This window comes from Hippocampus comes, unplaced genomic scaffold (genome assembly GCF_001891065.2).
Source record: "Hippocampus comes isolate QL1 unplaced genomic scaffold, H_comes_QL1_v1.1 scaffold94, whole genome shotgun sequence".
NCBI classification, from domain to species: Eukaryota; Metazoa; Chordata; class Actinopteri; order Syngnathiformes; family Syngnathidae; genus Hippocampus; species Hippocampus comes.
In genome coordinates this window covers 3,286,109-3,308,410 of record NW_017806059.1, presented here as the reverse complement: position 1 = coordinate 3,308,410, position 22,302 = coordinate 3,286,109, and the positions used below count along the sequence as shown (strand labels likewise).

At 41.3% G+C, this 22,302-nt stretch overlaps 1 protein-coding gene across 1 annotated transcript in view; it reads left to right on the top strand.

Annotated features, from left to right (window-relative positions):
• Nucleotides 1-22,302, top strand: part of LOC109529648 (CUB and sushi domain-containing protein 3-like) — a 447,797-nt gene that overhangs the window by 409,102 nt on the left and 16,393 nt on the right. The window contains exons 64-65 of the mRNA XM_019893029.1: nucleotides 7,561-7,740; nucleotides 12,542-12,607. Coding sequence (XP_019748588.1) covers nucleotides 7,561-7,740; nucleotides 12,542-12,607 — 246 coding nt within the window. The remainder of the gene's footprint in view (nucleotides 1-7,560; nucleotides 7,741-12,541; nucleotides 12,608-22,302) is intronic.

Sequence of the window (22,302 nt, the reverse complement as noted above, 5' to 3'; positions counted from 1 at the left end):
GGGGGGGGGGGGGGGGGGGGGGGGGGGCACCCTATACCCGGTCTGTGTACCTTTGAAGGTTTGCCAACCCGGTTAGCTGTTTTTAGACACGTCACAAGGAAGCAGTGACAGCCGAAACTGTCAGCTAGGTAAAAGTATTAAAAAAAAAAAAGACCACTGTCTGATATAAAAAGAAACGTTAACCAATTTCAACTAATAATAAGAAAAGATGAATGTCATAGCGCAACCCTTCATTATATTGTTATCCAATTTAAAAAACAGTTTCTGGTCCCCATTAAACTGGATTACTGTAATACATTATGACAACTCGTTCCGGTGAATAACAGCCATTGATATGAATAGGTAGACAGGACACACTCCTGCGTGCATATGGCGATGCTGAGCTAATGTCCATACATTCAATTACCTTTGACGGGAAAGTCGCCCCAGTCAACATAGGCCGCCACATGTGATCCTGCTGTAGTTTACTACATATCTGTGACATCAGCGGTAGAACCCGAAAATTCTTCGACCAGTCTCTGTCTGCTGATTGCACCACAATACCCTTTACTGGCACTGTGGCCAATGGCGGCAACAGATTATGACAGCTCCCGTACAAAGGGGCAATTTGAGTGGACTGGACAACATTTTATGTCTGTTAAATCCGGAGTCAATGGGTTACTCAGAACCGGGTCTGTGAAATCAAAGTATCAATGTCATGACAACTCTCTTTAACTTTAATTGTAATTTTGTGAAAATGTATGGGAACCACCTGAAATTGTCTGACACCCGACCCACTTATCATTCAGAGGCAAATGCCTTCGATGCATTTCAATTTCCTTACTTCCTGTGTTAGTAGCAGCTATCTGGCTCTCATCCATCACCTGTGGTGACTTGAAAATGTTGATAGATTTTCATCTGTCCTCATCCAATCATTGTTGCAGCCTAAATGGAGAAGAGAAAGGAGAAATAAAATAAATATATTCATTCACAAGGAAGAGACCTTAAAATATGGACCATCCTGCTACCTGAGTATTGATTAAGTTCTTTTCAATAATATTCCAGACTAGTTCACCTCCTCTTTTGGAGTTAACTGTCCTTCTGGAAAAAATACAGTTTCATGTAAGGACCCTCACTCCAAATTAGACTACACTATTACAGAAGTGTGCAATGAAGTATCAAACTATATAGAAGCTGTTTAGCAATTGAAAGTTCTTTTTTTTTTTTTTTGCAAATAAATGTAAACTGTTGATGTAATATTTGTTTGTATTAATAGTTGGGTTTTTCTTTTCAAGCCTACCCTGTACATTCGATAAGGTGGATCCAAAGATCCAGTGAGAACTAAAATAATAGGTGTTTAAGAAATAGCTATCTCGATGAATTAAATGCTCTTTTCATGAAGAAATTTAAATGGATTCGACAGTGAATGCTGAATGAATCTTGCCCTGCTAGCCAAAGAGAAAATGCAATGCAATTAACGCAATGGAAATCAGTCAGAGTGCAACATCTATTTACTGTGATCATTTCAACAATGCAAAATGTTTTGGGGAATAATATCGAATGTCTTGATCAAGGGTTGCATCACAGCATGTTTAAACTGTTGGGGAACTATACAAGAGAGAGAGACTGCTGTTGGTAATGGCCAAGACCGATGTACCAATACTCAGTAAAACCTCCTTAAAGAAATGCGGAGGAAGAGAGTCACAAGGGGAGCCACAGGGCTTAGTCTGGACAACCACACCCTCTATAAACGTCAAGGACACAGCTTCAGAAGAATTTAACACAGTTGAACACAGAACATGGGACAGAGGGATCAAATGTAGTGTTTGAAACAAGAGTCCAAGCTTTAGAAACCTTGTCAATGAAAAACTGAAGGAATATGTTGCACATTTCAGGTGAAGATTCTGAGCAAGTAGGCTGAGGGGGTTTCAGTACAGAATCAATAGTTTTAAATAGTACACGTGGGTTGTGACGGTTAACCTGAATTAAGTTTGATAAACATTCTCATTTGGCCTCTTAACTGTGATCTGATAGTTTTGCCAGCAGTCTTTCCAGATTTGCAAAGCGTACCTGCAACTTCTTTCCACTTACGTTCGGCTTCACGACACCCCTGCTTAGCTGCCCGAGTTCCATCGTTAAACCACGGCTCAGGTCGAGGTTTTGACAGCACAATTTATAAAGGAGCCACCGGATCCAATAGAGCACGGCAGGATGTGTTGAACCAAGAGGGAAATTCCTCTGTGTTAGACGATGGCAAGCATTATTGAAGGCATCAGAGGGTTGACGAGCTGTGAGAGGGTTAAAAATTCGGCGGTTGCAGATTTAACAGCAGCATGCGATAAAACAACATCAAATAAAACTGTGATCTGATCAGAAATCCCATTTTCCAAGACTTCCAAGTTTGACACCGGTAGACCATGAGCAAGAACTAGGTCTAAAGTTTAGACCTCGTCCACAAGAACTAGCTCTAAAGTTTAGACCTAGTCTAAACTAGGTCTAAACTTTAGAGCTAGTTCTTGCTTATGGTCTACCGGTGTCAAACCTGGAAGTCTTGGAAAATGGGATTTCTGATCAGATCACAGTTATATACTTTAGACTCTAAAGTATGTCCTTTTTCATGTGGCGGGCTGTTGACATATTGCACAAAATTATAAGAGTCACTATGTCTTAAAAAGTCATTTACTAGTGGTCGTAGAGGACAACACAAACGAATATTAAAATCCCGCGTGAGGAGGATACGATCATATCTGCCTGATTTCTGCAAGAAAAAGTCCTTATTGGATTTAGGAGGATGGTAAATGACGGGGCAGAACACAGGGAAAGCACGGCCAACTTCAAAGAAGTTCGTCAACGACCGGCCGTTTAACGAGACAATCCTTGTGGGCGCAGCAATGGGAGTGGATGCCTCTTCCGATCACCAAGCTCGGAATTAAATTATCCATCCATCCATCCATCCATCCATCCATCCATCCATCCATTTTCCGATCCACTTTATCCTCACAAGGGTCGCGGGGGTGCTGGAGCCTATCCTGCTGGCAAACAGTCCATTGTGTTCACCGCCTGTTGTCCGAAGTCAGCTGGCATAGTTTCCACCTCAGCTGTAAACCCAATGACGACAAGCGGTATAGAAAATTGATGGTTGGATGGATGTTTTTTCACATGCGTCAATTCATGCTAAATTGATCTACTTGGGCCCTCTAAGGTCTGACACAGTCACATCTATTCCAGCACACTTTAGGTAGCATTGTCACATTTATATCAGTCATACATATACTGGAGCCTGATTTTAGCAGGTGTGAGTACTTTACTTTAAAGTGCGCAAAAGACACTATTTTTTTGATACAAAAAGTATCCAATATTACTGTGAGAGATGACTCTATAGCACCTCTTACGAATCTTTGTTCATCTTTCAAGCAAGCCAAAATAGTATTTTTTATTTTATTATTATCCTTAATTCATTATTCATTGTGTGTCTATTTCCAATGGTGATGTTCCTTCACCAAAGTCTGCAGGCAACGTCTACTGCTCTTCACTCTCTTTCCAACACTCTAACACTCCCCCCCACCATCTGTATTTCGGCCAGTAACAGTGAACTGCTCTAGTGAGCCCTTGTGTAACCTCAAAAGTTGCAATGCATAAGATGAACTTGGCTTTTTGGGGGGAGTTTTGACATATGCCCTGTAAGTGTCTTCACTGTTCATATTCTGAAAACTCTGTAAGTACCCTGGACATGTCTTGACAGTTTGTCATTCTAAATGGCTTCCAAAGACTTGTGCTCAGACAGTAGGGGAGGGGCTGGTTTGAAGAACGGGAGTTATTTAATTATTCATCCATCAGGCTATCCAGGCTTTTCATCTTAGTATGTATCTGCTTGCTTGAAGTGATACGAATAAATCACCGGGCGTCTCTGTCACATTCATCTGCCAGCTGGATACAGACTCTTTCTGCTTGTTCTCTTGTCCATTTTAGTGTTCTTGTCTTCATCAGTTCCCATCTGCATTGACATTGTTGATTCAGGGACAGCATGGCAATTGGGAAATTTGGGACAACTCCCAATCCATTGGTCTACCCCTGGCCAATCTGGTCTAGCGATTTTGTTGTTGTTGTTTTTAAAACAGGCCCAATTCCTACATAATGGTTATCTTAAAGCGGTGGACCATACATCGTCACACGATCATTTTTTTCACGGTATTGAAGACACAACATGGCACGGCTGGTCCAAAGTTTGTCAAGTTGATTCATAAAACAAAATTGTTAAAGATGAATGGAGTGACCGGTAGGTACTTTTCTGCTCATGCAGAAGCCATCTGAAAACCATTGTGTGTCTTACATGTTGCAAGACCGTGACTTCATTATAACCAAACTGAGAGCCCAATATCGCAGAGCTCCATGACTGATGAGTATAGGTGTCACAACTAATCGATTATCAAATTAATCGCCAATCTTCTTAATAATTGAGTAAAGAACCATTGTTTAACTTAAAATAGTCCAAACCCTCTTATGCTTCATTGAAAGCTGACTGTTGTGTTTCATCAAGGTAAGACATTAGCAAACATCTGCTTTAACTGTGGAAACAATGACAAAACCAATAAATGAATCAATTTCAAAAATTTTTGCGAGTACATCAATGCTTCTCATGTGATACAGTATGTTATGTGTAAAATTGTTTTATAATACACTTAGATGCCAAATAAAACTGTATTCAATTACAGTATTCAGTTGATCTATGGAATAGTCGATACAGTAATCAATTATATGAAAAAAAAAAAGAAATCAGATAGTGGAAACACTGCTAAGGAACAAATATAGTTCCTTCCAGATAGTGTAGGTTTTGGTGCAATATAAACAAGCATTTAATGTGCCAAATGCTGCCATCGAGGTAAGGTAAACAAAATCACATTTCACTTGAAATGTGCATCTACCTGTTCTTAGGCAAATTAAGCCAAACTGTTAACCGCTACTACCTGTTCTTAGGCAAATTAAGCCAAACTGTTAAGTGAAATTTGAGAGCTGAATTAATTTGCCGAGGACACGGCAGTAAATTGACACACGGCAAGGTCTGAAGCACTTAATATGAGCGTAAATAAGCTTGCTGTAATCAATCTTCACAAAAATGTACGTGGGCATCTCGACTTATGCCTACATCAACCCGTCAAAATATCAGAATGATTGCACCAATATTTTTGATTTTATGGATGATTTTTTTGGGGGTGCGGGGGGCACTCAGAGTTGGAAGTGAGCTCTAAGTCAAGATGCTAACATAAATTTGATGGCAATTGATAGCAATTTTTTGGAGACTAGCTGACATTCTGCTTGTCTACATTATGCGTTGAAAACTGTCCATGGTGCAATCACAGTAAGGCAATTACGTTGGAGTGAGCAACTGAAGAGCCATTTGAACCCATATCATAAAAGTAACCATGGGAACCACTCACCCATGGGACATCTATAATGAAGATCAATATTCTTTTCATTTCTTTCTTTTTATTTCCTAGTTTTATATCAGCTTGTCCACCATACTGGATATGGCCATCACACTAGCCATAAAATCATATTCAAAAAATTGATTCAGACATACATAATACAATCTAGAGCAATGGTTTGTTATGAGTCTATTTAGTTCTGCCTTGATGATACACCTCCAAGGAGCAAGTGAATGAGGCCTCTTCACAAATCACTTCACTTTGCCACATCCAGTACAGCTGGGGCATCAATGCACTCAAGGTGGGGTCTATGAATTTGCAGTGTAAATGCTGACTGTGGTTGTACTGACCAGCTGTTGTCGCAAAGAGCACCGCTCAAGAGAACTGACGGTAGCCTCAGAAATATGGAGGAAAGTGTCTGTCAGGTGCAATAGTAGCAATTCATTTGCTCGACTTAAGGTTGAGGTCTGGGGACAGGTCTGCATTTATGATGACGTCAATGAAGCATGCTCACAACATTTCCAGCCATGTTGTAAAAGTAAAACTACATTTCACTTGTAAAGTCAACATCCAACAGCATTCAAATTACTTTCAGCCTCGTTTTTATGAGTTTTTTTTTTTAGCACTGCTTCTTAAAGGCCAAAGGCCAAATCTGTCTTATGAAAGATATTAATGATTGGGTGAAGGCTGAGGGATTCATCCATCTCTTATTCTCCATCTGAACTTTATTACTGTTATCATATTTTCTTCCTCACACTTTTTTGACGTGCTACTCCGATTCTCACCATTTCAACTTAAATATATTCCAAAATTTCACGCCATCAGAGCTTCCATTTTTCTCATTCAAAAAAAAAATGTTCATGCAAAATTTCCCCATTCATTCCTAAATGCACATTTAACATTTGACATTTACATCATTCCAATTTGTAATTCAAAACATTTAGCTCATTCGGTTCATTTTGGAAAGTATTATCAAAATATCAAAAACTCCCACTTACCACCATTAAAATTCCTACAAAGTATTCAAAATTTATGATTTTTTTTTTGGGGGGGGGGGGGTTCTCCTTTAATTTGTACAATTTTTGACTGATTCAAACTGTTCCAACTTTAAATTGTTCATCTTATGGCTACTGATTCCCCAAATTCCCACTTACCAAATATTCAACATTTTCTCCATGAAGATATCCACAAGCAAAATTTAATTAAATTAAAATGTTTGTGTTTTTCTGTTCTACTGTTGACATTTTTTTTACCATTTTAATCTGTGCCAAATTTAAACTCCCAAATTTCATGTTATTCAGGGCTACTATTTTTTCTTACACCAAAATTCTATTTCTTCACAAGGTTTTCGACCAAAATTCACCATTCATTTCCACTGGCAAATTCAACATTTGACATTTATATTGTTCCAGTGTGAAATTCAAAATATTCAACTTATTCTGCTAACCTTGGTCAGGCTTTTCAACATTCTGAAAATTCCCACTTACCAGATATACAAAATTTTTATGATTAAAATACCCACAAAATATTTTGTTTGATTTTTTGTTTTTCTCTTCGAATGTCTCCAATTTGTGACCGATTCAAACCGTTCCAAATTTATACAGTTCTGCTTACCCCTACCAATGTGAACAATTCCGACATACATCACATTTTACCCATTAAAATACCCATAAAATATTCAAAACTGAAAATATTTTTTTGACCGATGAAAGACCATTACAACTTTAAACTGTTCTCAACGTTTTTAATTCCAAAAATAAAACAGGATTTAAGGTTTTTTATTTTGTTGTTGTTTTTGTCCCATTCTATGTCATTTAATATTATTCCACATCATTAAAAAACATGTCAAATCATTCCTTAAATTTTAATTCAGCTTCTCAGCCTTCACACGCAATTTGTCCAGTAATTAAATTCTTGAGTTTTAAATTATTAACATGCCATTTTCTAAATAGCTCACTGGGCTCAGTTAAATGCCAAAATGTTTGGAATTCTCTTTTAAGCAAGATTCACATAAGCCTACCCCAAGTACCACCCTTTCTCGCCTAATGATCTCCGAATTATCCACCAGTTTATGTGTGTCGCCAGCTCCATTTGTATATATGTATCACAGGGTCTGTGTGCATGCCCTGATTTTTTTTTTCATCTACCCACTCTCCAGCTCACACATGCAAACAGCCCCAAAGCCCAGCCAACTCTGATGTGGTGGGCCTGGACCTGGCCTCCTATGGTTACACCCTAGTATACACCTGTCAGCCAGGATACTTTCTTTCTGGGGGTTCAGAGCACCGCTTCTGCCGCTCTGATGGCAGCTGGACTGGCAAGGTGCCCGTGTGCAGAGGTAAGTTGCCTGCAGAGATGTGCACTGCCAGATGATTGAGTTGATGCCACTGAGTAGATGGAAGTAGAGAAAGCCATCCAGAGCAAATTTACATTTATCAGCGATGAGTGTTTACATTCAGTATCAGTTTTTTTCATGATATTCTTGTTATGCCTAATTGTCAAAAGAGAAGTGTGAACTCTTCATACATAAGAACAATGCCATCTGGAATTGGTTCTCCCTGACCTCAGCAAACTCCTCTCATGACTGAGTTTTTGTCTCGGCTATCACTAAAGCTGCATTCCGCTTGGCCTGTCAATAACCATCAGATGGCTCCGGAGTTGCACTATTCAAAAAGGCCTCATCGGACTCATTCCTAAGCCTGATGAAATCCCTTACCGCTGATATCCACCAACAGGTTCGTGGGATTGCTGTCATAACAGGCAATGATCACTTTACCCACACCAGTGGGTTACCACAACAATGGTGGTGCGGAAACCGGTCCACTCTGACTCAATGTCCCCAGATGTTTTCAAAGTCCTGCTGGAGGTGGGAGTTGAAACTTCTTCGACCAGATGTTCCCAGCAGACCCTCACAAAATGTTTGGGTCTGCTAGGCCAATGTGGTAACTTCCCTCACTATCTGAGCAAACACACTACCTGGTGGTAATCAATGCAGAGCTCCACATTTCTCATCACACAAGTGTGTAAGACATACAGTCCCAAGTTGGATGAGATGTCCACAAGTTTGATCATTTGCAGCCGAGGCTGTCCGGGTACGAAGTGCCCACCTTCACAACTTTTCACTTAAACATGGTGTTTGTAATGAACAATCCGTGACAAACACAGAAGTGCAATAACAAATCACCACTCAGTTTAAAATCTGGTAGGTTGTGGCTCCGAAGCACACCCTTCCAGGTCTGTCATTGCCCACATGTGTTCTCCAGCACCCACTCCAGGGACTCCAAGAGGGTGGGTACTCTGTACTGCTGTTTGATACATAGACACAAACAACAGTCAGGACCACCCCCCCCGAAACACCCAAACCCGAAGGCTGAGGGAGGCTACCCTCTTGTTCACCGTTGTTAAAGCCCTATACAGGCACTGAGCTGGGGGGCAATAAGTACGCCCATTTATGCTTGGTGCCTCTCACCATGGAAAGAGTGGTAGTGAGTCCACTCTCTTTCAAGAAGATTGGTACCAGAGCTCAAGTTGTGTGTGGAGGTGAGTCTGATTATATCTTAGAACATGTCAACCTCATACACCAGCTTGAGATTTTCCCTGCCAGAGTGGTGACAGTCCACGTCCCTGAAGCTAGCTTCAGTAGCCAGGGATCAGACTGCCAATGTCCCCATTTTCTTCTGCCGCACAGCTCACTCTGCACCTGACCACTTTGGCCCCTCCCATGTTTCCATTTCGGCCTGAACACCACTGGGCCCCCTTGGTGCGGGCCTGGCCACCAGGTGCTCGCCATCAAACCCAACCTCCAGGCCTGGCTGCAGGGGGTTGGAGGGGAGGGCGATGACCACGTCTGGGCAAGGACTATTTTTATTTTATTTATTTATTTATTTGTTTATTTTTAAATTCAGGGATCATTTGATCCGAGCTTTGTCTGGTCCTTTGCCTAGGACCTGTTTGCCCTGAGTGACCCGACCAAGGTCATAAAACCGCCGACAACTTAAATTTTTGGATCATTGGAACCCACAAAGCCCTGGCGATGGATGGACTTGATGAAACCGAGCTTAATGCTTAAACCACAAGTTTGTGGCATAAACGACTACAACTAACCCTAATATCATCTCTAAATGTTACTATATCTACCTAAGATAACACCTTTGACTATTCTCACTTTTCACTTTAGCATGATTCTTTCCTGAATTCAAATAAGAATTTTTAACCAATTATTGTGACTAGTTCCCTAAACATTGTTGTCAATATTCTGAAAGACGAACCTTGTGGAGGTGTCTTAAAACTTAATGCATATTTCGCATCAAGTAGAATTAACTGTGTAACAACAAACTTCATAATTGCACACAAAAGCTTTTGGAAGTACTCTCATTACAAGTTTCAGACAAATCCATGCAGTTCATAGTTCCCCAGAAATACTGTTACTAGTGAAATATACTGGTGAAATCATGTGATTATCTTTCAGTGCCATTTACCACAACAAATTTGCTATATTTGTGAAATTTCATTTTGGGTTTCTTGAAATTGTCTGAAAATTTGAGGGGCTTACTTTGTATTCGTTCCTTTAAAAAATAATGATAAACATTTTCACTCGAACAGTTATTGTCGATTTTTGCTAATTAGGGCCTTTAAATGAATACCTTCATTCATAACAAACTAGTTCAAAATGAAATTCAGCATTGCCAATTACATTTACATTTTTCTAGAAATATGTTTAGAATTAATGAGGGTATACTCTTGTACTCTAATTTGAAGGTGCTTTTTGTTACACAGATTTTTGATCTGCAATATAACAAAGCGTTCCCCCAAAAGACTATTTTTTTCATCTCATGATGCATTATACTAAGGTTGAAGAGGCCGTTCCAACCAAAATTAATTTGGACAGATTTTATTTTAGGGGAAATCCTGTCTTATTGCAAGTGGTATACAGATGTACCTCTACTTACGAAATTAATTGATTCTGGAAGAAATTTATTAACTAGAAAATTTTGTAAGTAGAAACGCGTTGTCCATGCAAATGCCTCAATTCGTTCCAAGCCCCCCTAAAATTCAGACATAAATATTTCCTAAAGCACAAAAATGCATCAAAATATGTAACAAATACATGTTACAATTAGATTATTGCACAATAAATGAGAGTTGTACATAATGTAAAGAATAAAGAATAAAAATGATGGTCATTTAACTTTTAACTGTGTCCTCATCGTTTTTTGCCCTCTTTAGTTCACGTTCTGTCTCAGAAGTGGTTTTTGCCTGGACGTTTGCTTTTGTCGGCTTTTAACACACCTTCAAAAATGTCCAAGGCAAACAGCAGCATAGTGGGCCATCGCCGGACTTGTGAACACTTTTCTTTTCACTTTTCACATTTACGTAAAACTATCGGAACGTCTCATTGCCCGAGGGGCGAATGACTAGGATGCTGGATCGATACATATCTATCTATCGCCACACATAGACACATACAAGAGGTCCCTCTTAGCCAATGGGATGCCAGGATGATGCTTGGTAGTAGCCAATGGCAGAGCAGCCATAAATATGTTGCATTTAGGAAACTCAGAGCTGCGAGTAGCAGCCCATACTAGATATATTTTCTTTTCAATTCTTTTTTTATTGTGAATTCACAGTTCCATACAGTCAATAAAAGAACAAAGTATACAAGTCCTTATACATCTGATTTTGCGTAAGATTAGCTCAATTTAAAATAATCAGGACTGAGTAAGCAATACATGACGTGTAAGGACCAATAAGAACTATAATTATATAGCCTTTTTTTTTAACTCTAGTAAAATGAAAACAAACAAGAAAACAACAAACAGACAAAAAACAAAACAAAACGAAGTGGGGTAAACTTCTCAGACTCGTTACGCTTTCTATTACAGGAAATCTAAAATACAGACTTAAATAAAACAGAGCAGAAAGAGTAAAGGGGGGCACAGAAGTCGACTCGAAACAAATGATGGTCGTACTGGCATGATATACTTCATCCATCTTTCCCATCTATTCAAAAAAGTGTCTTGTTTCATTCTCAAAGCAAAGGTATTCCTCTCCCATTTTAAACATGTCATAGATTATGTCGATCCATTCATCAACAATAGGTTTTTCAGGTTTTAACCACTTTCTTGTAATAGTTTTTCTGCTAGCGGCACTTAGGATCTGAAATAAGTATTTAACATTATTAGAAACGTCAGATGTAATGGCCCCTAAGTATAATGACTTAAATTTAAATTGGATTGCCATCTGAAAAACACTCTGTAGAACCTTATGTACCTCCCGCCAAAACGGCACCAATGATGTACAGCACCAAAATATATGAAAATGGTTTGCTTCAAGGCACCCACATTGCCGCCAGCATGCAGAAGAATCAGTGTAGTGCCTCTTTTGAGCTGGGGTGACGAAAAATCTTATTAGCGTTTTCCAGCAAAACTCTCGCCAAACACGTGAGCTTGAAGTTTTCCATTGTATCTCACAGAGATTTTCCCAAACTTCTTCCTTTAAGACCATATTACCTTCCCGCTCCCATTTTCGTTTTATGTGCAGTGAACTTTGCTTTATTTGTTGTAACCCCTTGTAAATTTTTGAGATGAGTTTCTGGTTAGAGCCGTTACCATAAGCATCCTTAAACACTTTTAACAAAATATTATCCCAGCCTGATTGTGCACATCCCCTCTGTATTTGGTTAATAATACTATTAATACTATATTTTTACCTTTTGTATCTTGAAATTTCTTTTGTAACAAGAGCCAATATTTTCCTGTTGAGGTGTTTCGTAACTTGAAAATTTCGTATGAAGAGACATTCGTAAGTAGAGGTATCACTGTATTCTATTAAGTTGATTTTCCAAATAAAGTAACATTAATACAAAAATACAATAAAATAAATCTTGAAACATAGTACTAAATCGCCTCGGCTGGTGTGTGAAATACTGTGCTAGTGTGAAAGAAATATTAATTTTGATTGCCATAATATAGTAGTCCTGTTTGACAAATACTGTGTCACAACAGAGCCAAATTCCAAAAAGAAACAACAAAGAAAAGTTTCAGATGGGCCGTGTGTTTACTTTTCTTGTCTTCTCTGGCTATGACGTTTGGATGCAATGAATCACTCCATCTTTGTGACATGTTTGTCTTCTTCTGCAGCTGGATCCAAGTCACAGGAAAAAACTGTCAAATTAATACCAGGGACACCAAGCCCAAAAATAAATGGTGAGTCATGAATTCTACCACCTTTTTCAATTTGGGTCATCTGTCCACTGCAACTGTAAGTTTAGCTCCTGATACATTTTTTTGTAAAATCTTGTCTCCAGGCGATAAAACCACACCGATGTGTTCTGGCTATGACGTTTGGATGCAATGAATCACTCCATCTTTGTGACATGTTTGTCTTCTTCTGCAGCTGGATCCAAGTCACAGGAAAAAACTGTCAAATTAATACCAGGGACACCAAGCCCAAAAATAAATGGTGAGTCATGAATTCTACCACCTTTTTCAATTTGGGTCATCTGTCCTCTGCAACTGTAAGTTTAGCTCCTGATACATTTTTGTAAAATCTTGTCTCCAGGAGATAAAACCACACCGATGTGCTCAACCAATCAAGGAATAAATATAAACTTTCCACATATCAAGCATGTTAATAGGTTAGATTTGGTGCATATTATTTTATATTTTGCCCGATTATGTATGCAGCATATTGCTGGCATCAGGCAGAAAAATTGGTAGATTTCAGTTTTGTCCCAAGCCAACTTCTGGTCGAACACTCAACCTGATATTTTGCTAAATATGTCTGATTTAAAGCTATTTTTGTGCCAATTTTCACTCAGGCACCAACCTGCTCTATGATATTTTTAATAGTACACATGCAACACTAGTTATAGTCTCAATGATATACAGTAACTGAAGGATACATATTCTAGTGTTTGATCCTCGCAATGGCCATGAGACCTCAAACACAAATTCAAGGATACTTTACATTGTGGTGACAGGGCATTTACTAAATAAAATGGGAATCACTACAGGATACATGCATAGTATGCGGGAAATAAATAGGGAAGTATATAAAAAAATGTGGTGAGGTTCTCAGATGTTGGTGATGGTGCTCATTTTTTTGGTGCGCCGACCTCATGTATGAACATCAAGATTTACAGCACATCAAGGCACAGTAGAGCCCACGAGAGACATCCGGCCTGTTCACAATCTCTGTAGCCTCAAACTAAAACGTCAAGTATGCGCTGCTTTTATTTTAATGGGCCTGTATGTCAGCAGTGTAAGCAAACAAGAGCAGCAACTTAAGTTTCTGTGTCACCAGCTTAAATATATTAGCGCTGTTATAGATTATTTCTGTGACCTTTCTAGCAACAATTTTTTTTTTTTTTTAATACTAACTGTACCAACACCAACTGTAGCCCTTATGTCAGCAACAATCTCGTGTTTGCAGCAGTCTTATTTCCTGCACGGTGGCGGGAAGAGAGGAATAAGCCCTTGTAATGATTTGGTTGTCAGAACAACAGTTAATGCTGTCGTGCACTGGTGTCAAAGTCAAGGCCCAGGGGCCAGATCTGGCCCACCACATCATTTTATGTGGCTCGCGTAAGCAATTCAAGCATGTCAACTTCCATGATGCTTGCTAAAGTCTGAAACAATCCATTATTCGTGACTTCTGATGTCAAAACTAGTTTTCCATCTATTTGTTGCTTGCTGTGTATCTAATATGTGGAGGTGGTTCAACATTAATATGCTTTCACAAAATTCAGTCATAACGGCCCTCCAAGGGAAACCATAACTACAATGTGGCCTGTGACAAAAATGAGTTTGACACCCCTGCAGTGTTTTGTGCTCATAATGTCAGCATATTTTTAAAATATCTACAAAAAAAAAAATATATATATATGGACACCATCGAATTTTGAATGAATATTGAGATACATCATTTTGATGTGACTGATTTTATTTTTTCTCAGCAGGTTTCAATTTAAATTTTCTTACTATAAGTGATACCAGGTGCTACACAAGTGGTGATGCAATTCATCGCTTTTTTAATAACTAACTAACTAAATAAATAAACAAATACATAAATGGTGGCTGTGGTGGTGTGGCCCTCATCAACAGTTTCAGTGATTCCACAGCAGGTTTGAAAAATTGATTGCCCACCAACAACTTTTAACATTGTAGTCGGGTGGTTAGCGCGTCGACTTCACAGTGCAGAGGTTGTGGGTTTGATCCTGGCTCCGGCCTCCCTATGTGGAGTTTGCATGTTCTCCCCGTACCTGCTTGGGTTTTCTCTGGGTACTCCGGTTTCCTCGCACATGCCAAAAACATACGTGGCAGGCTGTTTCAACACTCTACATTGTCCCTAGGTCTGAGTGTTAGCATGGATGGTTGTTCGTCTGTGTGTCCCTGCGTTTGGCTGGCAACCAGTTCAGGGTGTCCCCTGCCTACTGACCAAAGACGGTTGAGATAGGCTCCAGCATGCCCCGTGACCCTTAGGAGGATAAACCGGATCAGAAAATGGATGGATGGACTTTAAACGCATGATACTGCTAGCTGATTAGCACAGTTAAGTGTAGAGCTTCGGTGTCTTTTTTGCACCACACACTACTTTTGATGGACCGTCAAAGATGGGATGCAACGAGACTGAGATGACCATCCATCGGTGGCGATGTTGCCGCATTCGGCGACCACCTCTCGAGTTTGTAGCGACGCCATTCGAGCAAAGTGTGACTCAGCAGTCAATAGTCCGCTGCTCTCTCCTGTGCGTGCGTCAGCGCGGACATGTACACACGGGTGCGTCTTTTGGCTTCAACCAATCAGCACTGACGCAATGGACGTTACACATCAAAGAGCTTTGATCTACGACACCAGCTAAAGCTAGCCTAGCCGAAACAACAGCTAAACTAAGCTAAGCTAGTACACACGACGCTCGAGGTCGGACGGACACATTTTTTCTGTCATCTGTATGTTTTTCTCTCTTTTCTGTCCAAATATATATTTTTCTACAACAATAGCTGTCTTATCCACAGCGTCTTTCTTCGTCCCATTGTTGTTTAGCTAATGTGTTTACAAAGAGACCAAAATCTCTTTAAGTCTAGCCGCTGTTTCCGTGAGCCCCAGCAATGACAAGTCAGCCACCATAACGGCTGTTCATATGATACAACAAGCCACGATGCCAACTTCAAAATTAAAGCTTCACAGCTAATACTGTACATGGACATCAATACCTTAGCTGTATTTTATTCTGAAGTTAACCCTAGTAAGCATTTGTTGTGGCTGCTAAATAGACTTGGACTTTTTGAATGTTGGCACTGAGCTGCATTCACAGACATATATGGCTGCAATATTCTTGGAACGCAAATCGAATCGCACTGAGGCAATCAAAATTCGAGCGCACGTGACTATTTTCAGTACACATGCGCACTTACACACCTCTTATTTGCACCTCTAGAAATAAAATGCCATGAATTTGAGGTGTGTAAATTAGCATGTCAATGTATGGTGTTATGATCGCTTGCAGCAAAATAGCTGGGTATAGAAGTAATTGGTTGTGCCTTGACCTAACTAGGGTGACAACATGGTAGACTGGTTTGCATATCCACCACACAGTGCATAGGTCTGGGGTTTGATTATGACTTCCTGTGTGGAGATTGCATGTTCTCCCCGTGCATGCGTGTATTTTCTCAGGATACTCCGGTCTCCTCCCAATTCCAAAAACATGAATGGCAAGTTAATGAAACACTCTCAATTGCCCCTTATCACCACATATTTATCACCACATTAACAGTCTGCCACTCATATAAATGTATGAAAAATAACACACATTATGAATAATCTAATTGCAGACATTATGATAAGTCGTGTTTCATTTCATTTCAGAGATATAAATTAATTTTTTTTTCGAGGATAATCACAATCCAATTTATTGGCCAAGTATGTAAAAAAAACACACAAGAAATTCACTTTACCAGTTACAAACTGTCCAGAGGAACATAAACAAAACAATGAACAACAAGGGGAGACAGAACAGGAAGCCTAGCGGTTCGCTGTTAAGCACCCCGTTATCTTAGATGTTAAAAGAAAACAATAGCAAAGAGGAGGGGAAAAACCAGACAGACTCCAACCATCCATCAATTGATCCAGTTTCTTCCTCTTATCTGGGGCTGGGTCGCGGGGGCAACAACTTGAGGCAGGGAAGCCCAGACTTCCCTCTCCCCAGCCACTTGTTGCAGCTCATCCCGGGGGATCCCGAGGCATTTCCAGGCCAGCTGGGCGACAGAGTCTCTCCAGAATGTCCTGGGTCGTCTCCGGGGCCTCCTGCCGGTGGGACATGCCCGGAACACCTCACCAGAGAGGCGTCCAGGAGGCATCCTAATCACATGCCCGAGCCACCTCATCTGGCTCCTCTTGACATGGAGGAGAATCAGCTCGACTCTGAGCCCCTCCCGAATGACTGAGCTTCTTATTTTATCTCTAAGGGAGAGTCCTGACACCCTGCGGAGAAGACTCATTTCAGCCGCTTGTATCTGTGAGCTCATTCTTTTGGTCACGACCCATAGCTCATGACCACAGGTGAGGGTCGGAACCTAGAGCAACCGGTAAATCGAGAGCTTCGCCTTTTGGCTCAGCTCCTTCTTCACCACCACCAACTGATACAAAGTCCGCATCACAGCAGACACTGCTCTGATCCGCCTGTCAATCTCCCGCTCCCTCCTGCCCTCACTCGTGACAAAACCCTAAGATACTAAAACTCCTCGAAGACCTGGAGAGGGCACTCCACCCTTTTTCGAATGAGGACCATTGTTTCAGATTTGGAGGTGCTGATTCTCATCCCAACCACTTCACACTCGGCTGCAATATGCTCCAGTGAGAGCTGGAGAGCCCTGCTTGAAGGCGCCAACAGTACTACATCATCTGCAAAAGGCAGACATGCAATGCTAAAGCCACCAAACAAAGCCACCTCAACACCTCAGCCGCGCCTAGAAATTCTGTCCATAAAGGTTATGAACAGAATCGGCGACAAAGGGCAGCCTTGGTGGAGTCCAACACTGACTGGAAACGATTCTGACTTACTGCCAGCAATGTGAACCAAATTCTGACACCGGTGGTATAGGAACCGAACAGCCTGTATGAGGGGGTTCGGTAACCCATACTCCTGAAGCACCCCCCACAGAATTCCCCGAGGGACACAGTTGAATGCCTTTTCCAAGTCCACAAGCACAAGCAGGGTGGTTGGGCAAGCTCCCATGTACCTTTGAGGACAATGCTAAGGGTGTAGAGCTGGTCCACAGCCGGAACGAAAACCACACTGCTCCTCCTGAATCTGAGACTCGACTTCCCAATGGACTCTCCTCTCCAGCACCCCTGAATAGACCTTACCAAGGAAGCTGAGGAGTGTGATCCCTCTGTAGTCGGAACACATCCTCTGGTCCGATTCTTAAAAAGAGGGACCCCCACCCCGTTCTGCCAATCTACAGGCACTCTCCCCGATGACCATGCGATGTTCCAGAGGTGTGTCAACCAGGACAGCCCCACAACATCCGGAGCCTTGAGGAACTCCGGTCGGATCTCCTACACTCCCAGGGTTATACCACTGAGGAGCTTCTTAACCACCTCGGTCACTTAAAGCTCAGAGATAGGAGAGCCCACCTCAGAGTCCCCAGATTCTGCTTCCTCTAAGGAAGGAGTGTTGGTGGAGTCAAGGTCAGCAGTCCCCCATCCCCACTGTACACAGTGTTAATGGTGTACTGCTCCCCCCTACTGAGAAGTCGGCTTCCGTGGCCTCACGACCTCTTCCCACGCCCAAGTTTTTGCCATCAGCGACCGCTGAAGCCGCGTTCCGCTTAGGCAGTCGGTACCCATCAGCTGCCTCTGGGGTCCCACAGGACATAAAGGCCTAATAGGACTCCTTGTTCAGCTTGACAGCATCCCTTACTGCCGGTGTCCACCAACAACACTGATTGGACGCCTCAACAACAGAGGCGCAGAACATGGTCCACTCAGACTCAATGTCCCCTGTTCTTCACATGATATGTTTTTATTATTTATTTTTTTCTATGTAAATGAATTATCTCTTGAATTAACTGGAGGAGTGCAAGCAAGTTACAGTATATGGGTATAATATATACAAGTATTAAACTTATGTTGGGCGGCACGATGGTGGACTAGTTAGCACGTCAACTTCACAGTGCTGAGGTGCAGGGTTCGATTCCAGCTCCAGCCTTCCTGAGTGAGTTTCCTCCAGGTATTCCGGTTTCCTCCTACATTTCAAAAATATGCATGGCACGTTAATGGAACACTCTAAATTGTCTCTCGGTGTGAGTGAAATCGCGGAGGGTTGTTCGTCTCTATGTGCCCTGCGATTGGCTGGCAACCAGTTCAGGGTGTCCCCCACCTACTGCCAAAGACAGCGGGGATAGGCTCCAACACATCTGCAACTCTTGTCAGGATAAGCAGATGAGAAAATGGATGAATGAATATATTTTCACATTAAATGAACATGCAGATTTGATTGTTCTGTATCAAGGACAACTTCATTTAACATCTTTAACAATAAACAATATTGCCGAAGGTTTACATTATCTTTTTCATAATGCTCCACAATGATTAGTCATTCTTTGAACATAAGGAGATTTATGATTGAGTTTTGGAATAAATCAGGCAGCAGCACTTTTCTTGGACTGTCCTCAATAACCCTTTCAGGGGCAGCGGTTACTACAGTGGACAGCTTATCACGTTATCAGGTTACAGGGTGCATGAAAGGGTTAATTTCCACAGCAAACGACACTGTTCTTCACGTTTGTTGCCGTTTGTATTGAATTCCGCTGGTCGAATTGTCATGTTCACGTTCTATTTTACTCTATCCAGGGCAACCCTTTTGTCAAGATATCTCCTTTCTTGCTTTACGTGGAAATATTTATATGAATGAATTATGCACATTTGTGTGCCTACTACACAGGCTTGAAAAATGAGGCCCCACATCTGTGGACATTGTCATCCAAAAGTCAACTCTTGGCTGTTTCTGGTCAGAGCAGGTCAGGGTATCATGCTACATGTATTATTAATTTGTCAATACTTCTTCTCAAACGCAAATAGTCTAATAAAGGAGAAAAATAATAATATGTCGATGATAATTTTGTCGGAAAGCAAGCACATCATCTGGACTGCTGTTCCAGCGATGTGTCACTGCACCTGAATGAACTCCACTTGCATGTACAAATAAGAATATATGGAGTATTCTTCCTCCATTAACACAATGGAGATAAGGTGCAAAAATCTTTTTTTCATAGCAGTTTGCATATTTGAGCCTCTGTTTTTCATAAATTGATATATTAATTACTTACTCAAAACTGTTGTCTACCAATTACAGTCCATCCTGCTAAATTCTCATGAGAACAGACTCTTGTATTATGTTCATGTCAGAGATTTTCTCGGACAAAGTTAAAGAAATGACTCGGCTCACAGGAAAATTGTCTTCAATATCGGCGGGAGCGGATCTCTGAGAGCGAACGACGGTTTAGTTGCTCCGATGATCACACACTCGAGCTCCCTTCCCGCCAATTCCGACTTTTAATGTAACATACAAGGAAAACACTGCCCCCGACATTTGCATACCGCACCCCCGGTCCGGCCCCTCGGTAGTGATTGGTTACCTGAGTTTAAGCTTTGCACCCCCGGTACATTGGCGCCTTTCTGTCTGGTCTACACTGTATCAACATGTTGCAGACTTTGCGGATGACAAATGTCGACGGGTGTTCTCAACTCGTCTTTTGTTGTTCAACCGCTGTTCCCAAATTATTCATTCCCCTTTTGTGACCGAGTTTCGCCCTCTCCCCTGTGATCGCCCACCTGCATTGACGTGCTAATTGTGGACTTCAGCAGCCCTCCGGCCAGGTGGCCGGCACCTTTGGGGGTGCCGGATACGCACCCAAACGTTTAGATGTGCCCAAATTAAATGAAACTTTAAACATGATACAATTTTGCTCATAGATTCCTCGAACAGTTCAAAATGATTGTACTCTGGGATCCAGGATTCAATGGTTTGGTAATTGAGAGGAAAACGAAGAGAAAATGGCAATTAATTTGAATTCAAGGAGCATGTGCGATACAAAACTTTCTATTTACTTAGGGAATTCTAAAACAACAATGAGCTCTCTCAGTATGTGCTGGAGGATTAAGCCTCCCTCTTCTTTCCACTGATGGTCCTTACTTGCGTTGCTCCGTACTGATTCATGCTTAAGCACATTTGTGTGGGTTATTACTAGAGGTGAGAAGAGTAGCTCAAAATAGTACTCAAGTAGGAGTATTGCTAGGGAAGTCAAACATGATCCCTTGAATAAGGGTAAATAAAAGTCCGGTGAAAAAACTAGCTTTTCCAAAAAGCTAAAATCATCACATCATATTTCAAAAACGAAAAACAATATCACACTTGAGCTTGGACACAGTTGTTGTACATACCCACACGTTTATTTCATGTTTTAAGTGCCCAGTGCGGCTACCACCAGCAGCACAGACAACATCAAGCAGATATGAAAATTCCTCCGCTGAGGCACGTTTTCATTCAGATACGATTTTAAGATGAGGTGGGTTTTTTTTCTTAGATAGATAGATGGACGGACAGACGGATAGCAAGCATATTTGGGCATTGATGCGATTTTCAGCATTCCTGCTCTGTTCAACACCACAATGGATTTGAAATGAAACAATCGAGATGTGCTTTCAGCGTAACTTTAATTTTAGGGTATTTACAACCAAAAACAGTTGAAGGGTGAAGGAATTACAACAGATTTCATATCCCCTCCATATTTTCAAGGGACCAAAAGTACAGTCAATAAAATAACAAACATTGCATTCAAGGACAGTCTGAAGTCTTGATTACTTTGTTGCAAATCACTTGCAATCAAGGACAGCCTGAAATCTGTCAGCCTGAAACAAGATGCTGGATTTCATCTCTGCTGATGCCAGGTCTTTAGTTCCTGCTTGTTCTTTGGGCATTGTCCTTTTAATTTTGTCTTCTGCAAGTGAAATGCATGTTCAATCAGATTCAGGTAAGGTGATTGGCTGGGCCATTGCAGAACATTCCACTTCTATGCCTTGAAAAACTCTGGTTGCGTTCATAGTATGCTTTGTGCCATTGTTCATCTGCACAGTGAAGCGTCTTTTGAGTTTTGAAGGATTTGATTGAATATGAGCAGATAATATTGTCTGAAACATTTCAGAATCAATTCTGTTGCTTTTGTCAGCAGTCACATAATCAATAAACATAAGACCTCCAGTTCTTTCCCTTCTCCATACTTTTCTCTTTCCATCACTTTGGTCGAATCTGAATCTGAATAAAGCCCCGTTCACACGGCAACGTTTGGTCCGACGCAGCTCCGAAATAAATCCAGTCGAGCATTCACACGTGTACATTTGCTCCGGCGTAGCTCCACTAAAGAGTTTATACCGGACCAAATTTGATCCACCTCAGGGAGGTGGTTTAAAAATTTGCTCCAGAGCAAATGCTCGTTTGCGACGCTACGCCGAAACAAATGTGCACGTGTGAATGCAGCTGGATTAAATTTGCTCCAGAGCAAATGCTCGCTTGCGGGGGAGTGGCCTCGCTACGCTCGCTACCAGACGCACGGAATCCGACCCCGGTCGACAGTGACGTGGGGGGCCAGCGACACAGACGAAGCCCGGCCCTGGACCCCTGTCCCCGGTAAAAGTGTCAGCGATTTAAGCGGTAAAGACAGCGCTCACGATCAAGATGAGAATCGAGAAAGCAGTGACGTCAGCCGAGCCCGATTTGCAGGCCCGAGCCCGAAGCAAACCCGACATTTCATATTTTATTTGTGAGTATTTTTGGGAGAAAAAAAACACAAGATTTCTTACGGTTAAAATAATCTACATATTTTTATGAACATGATCAATGC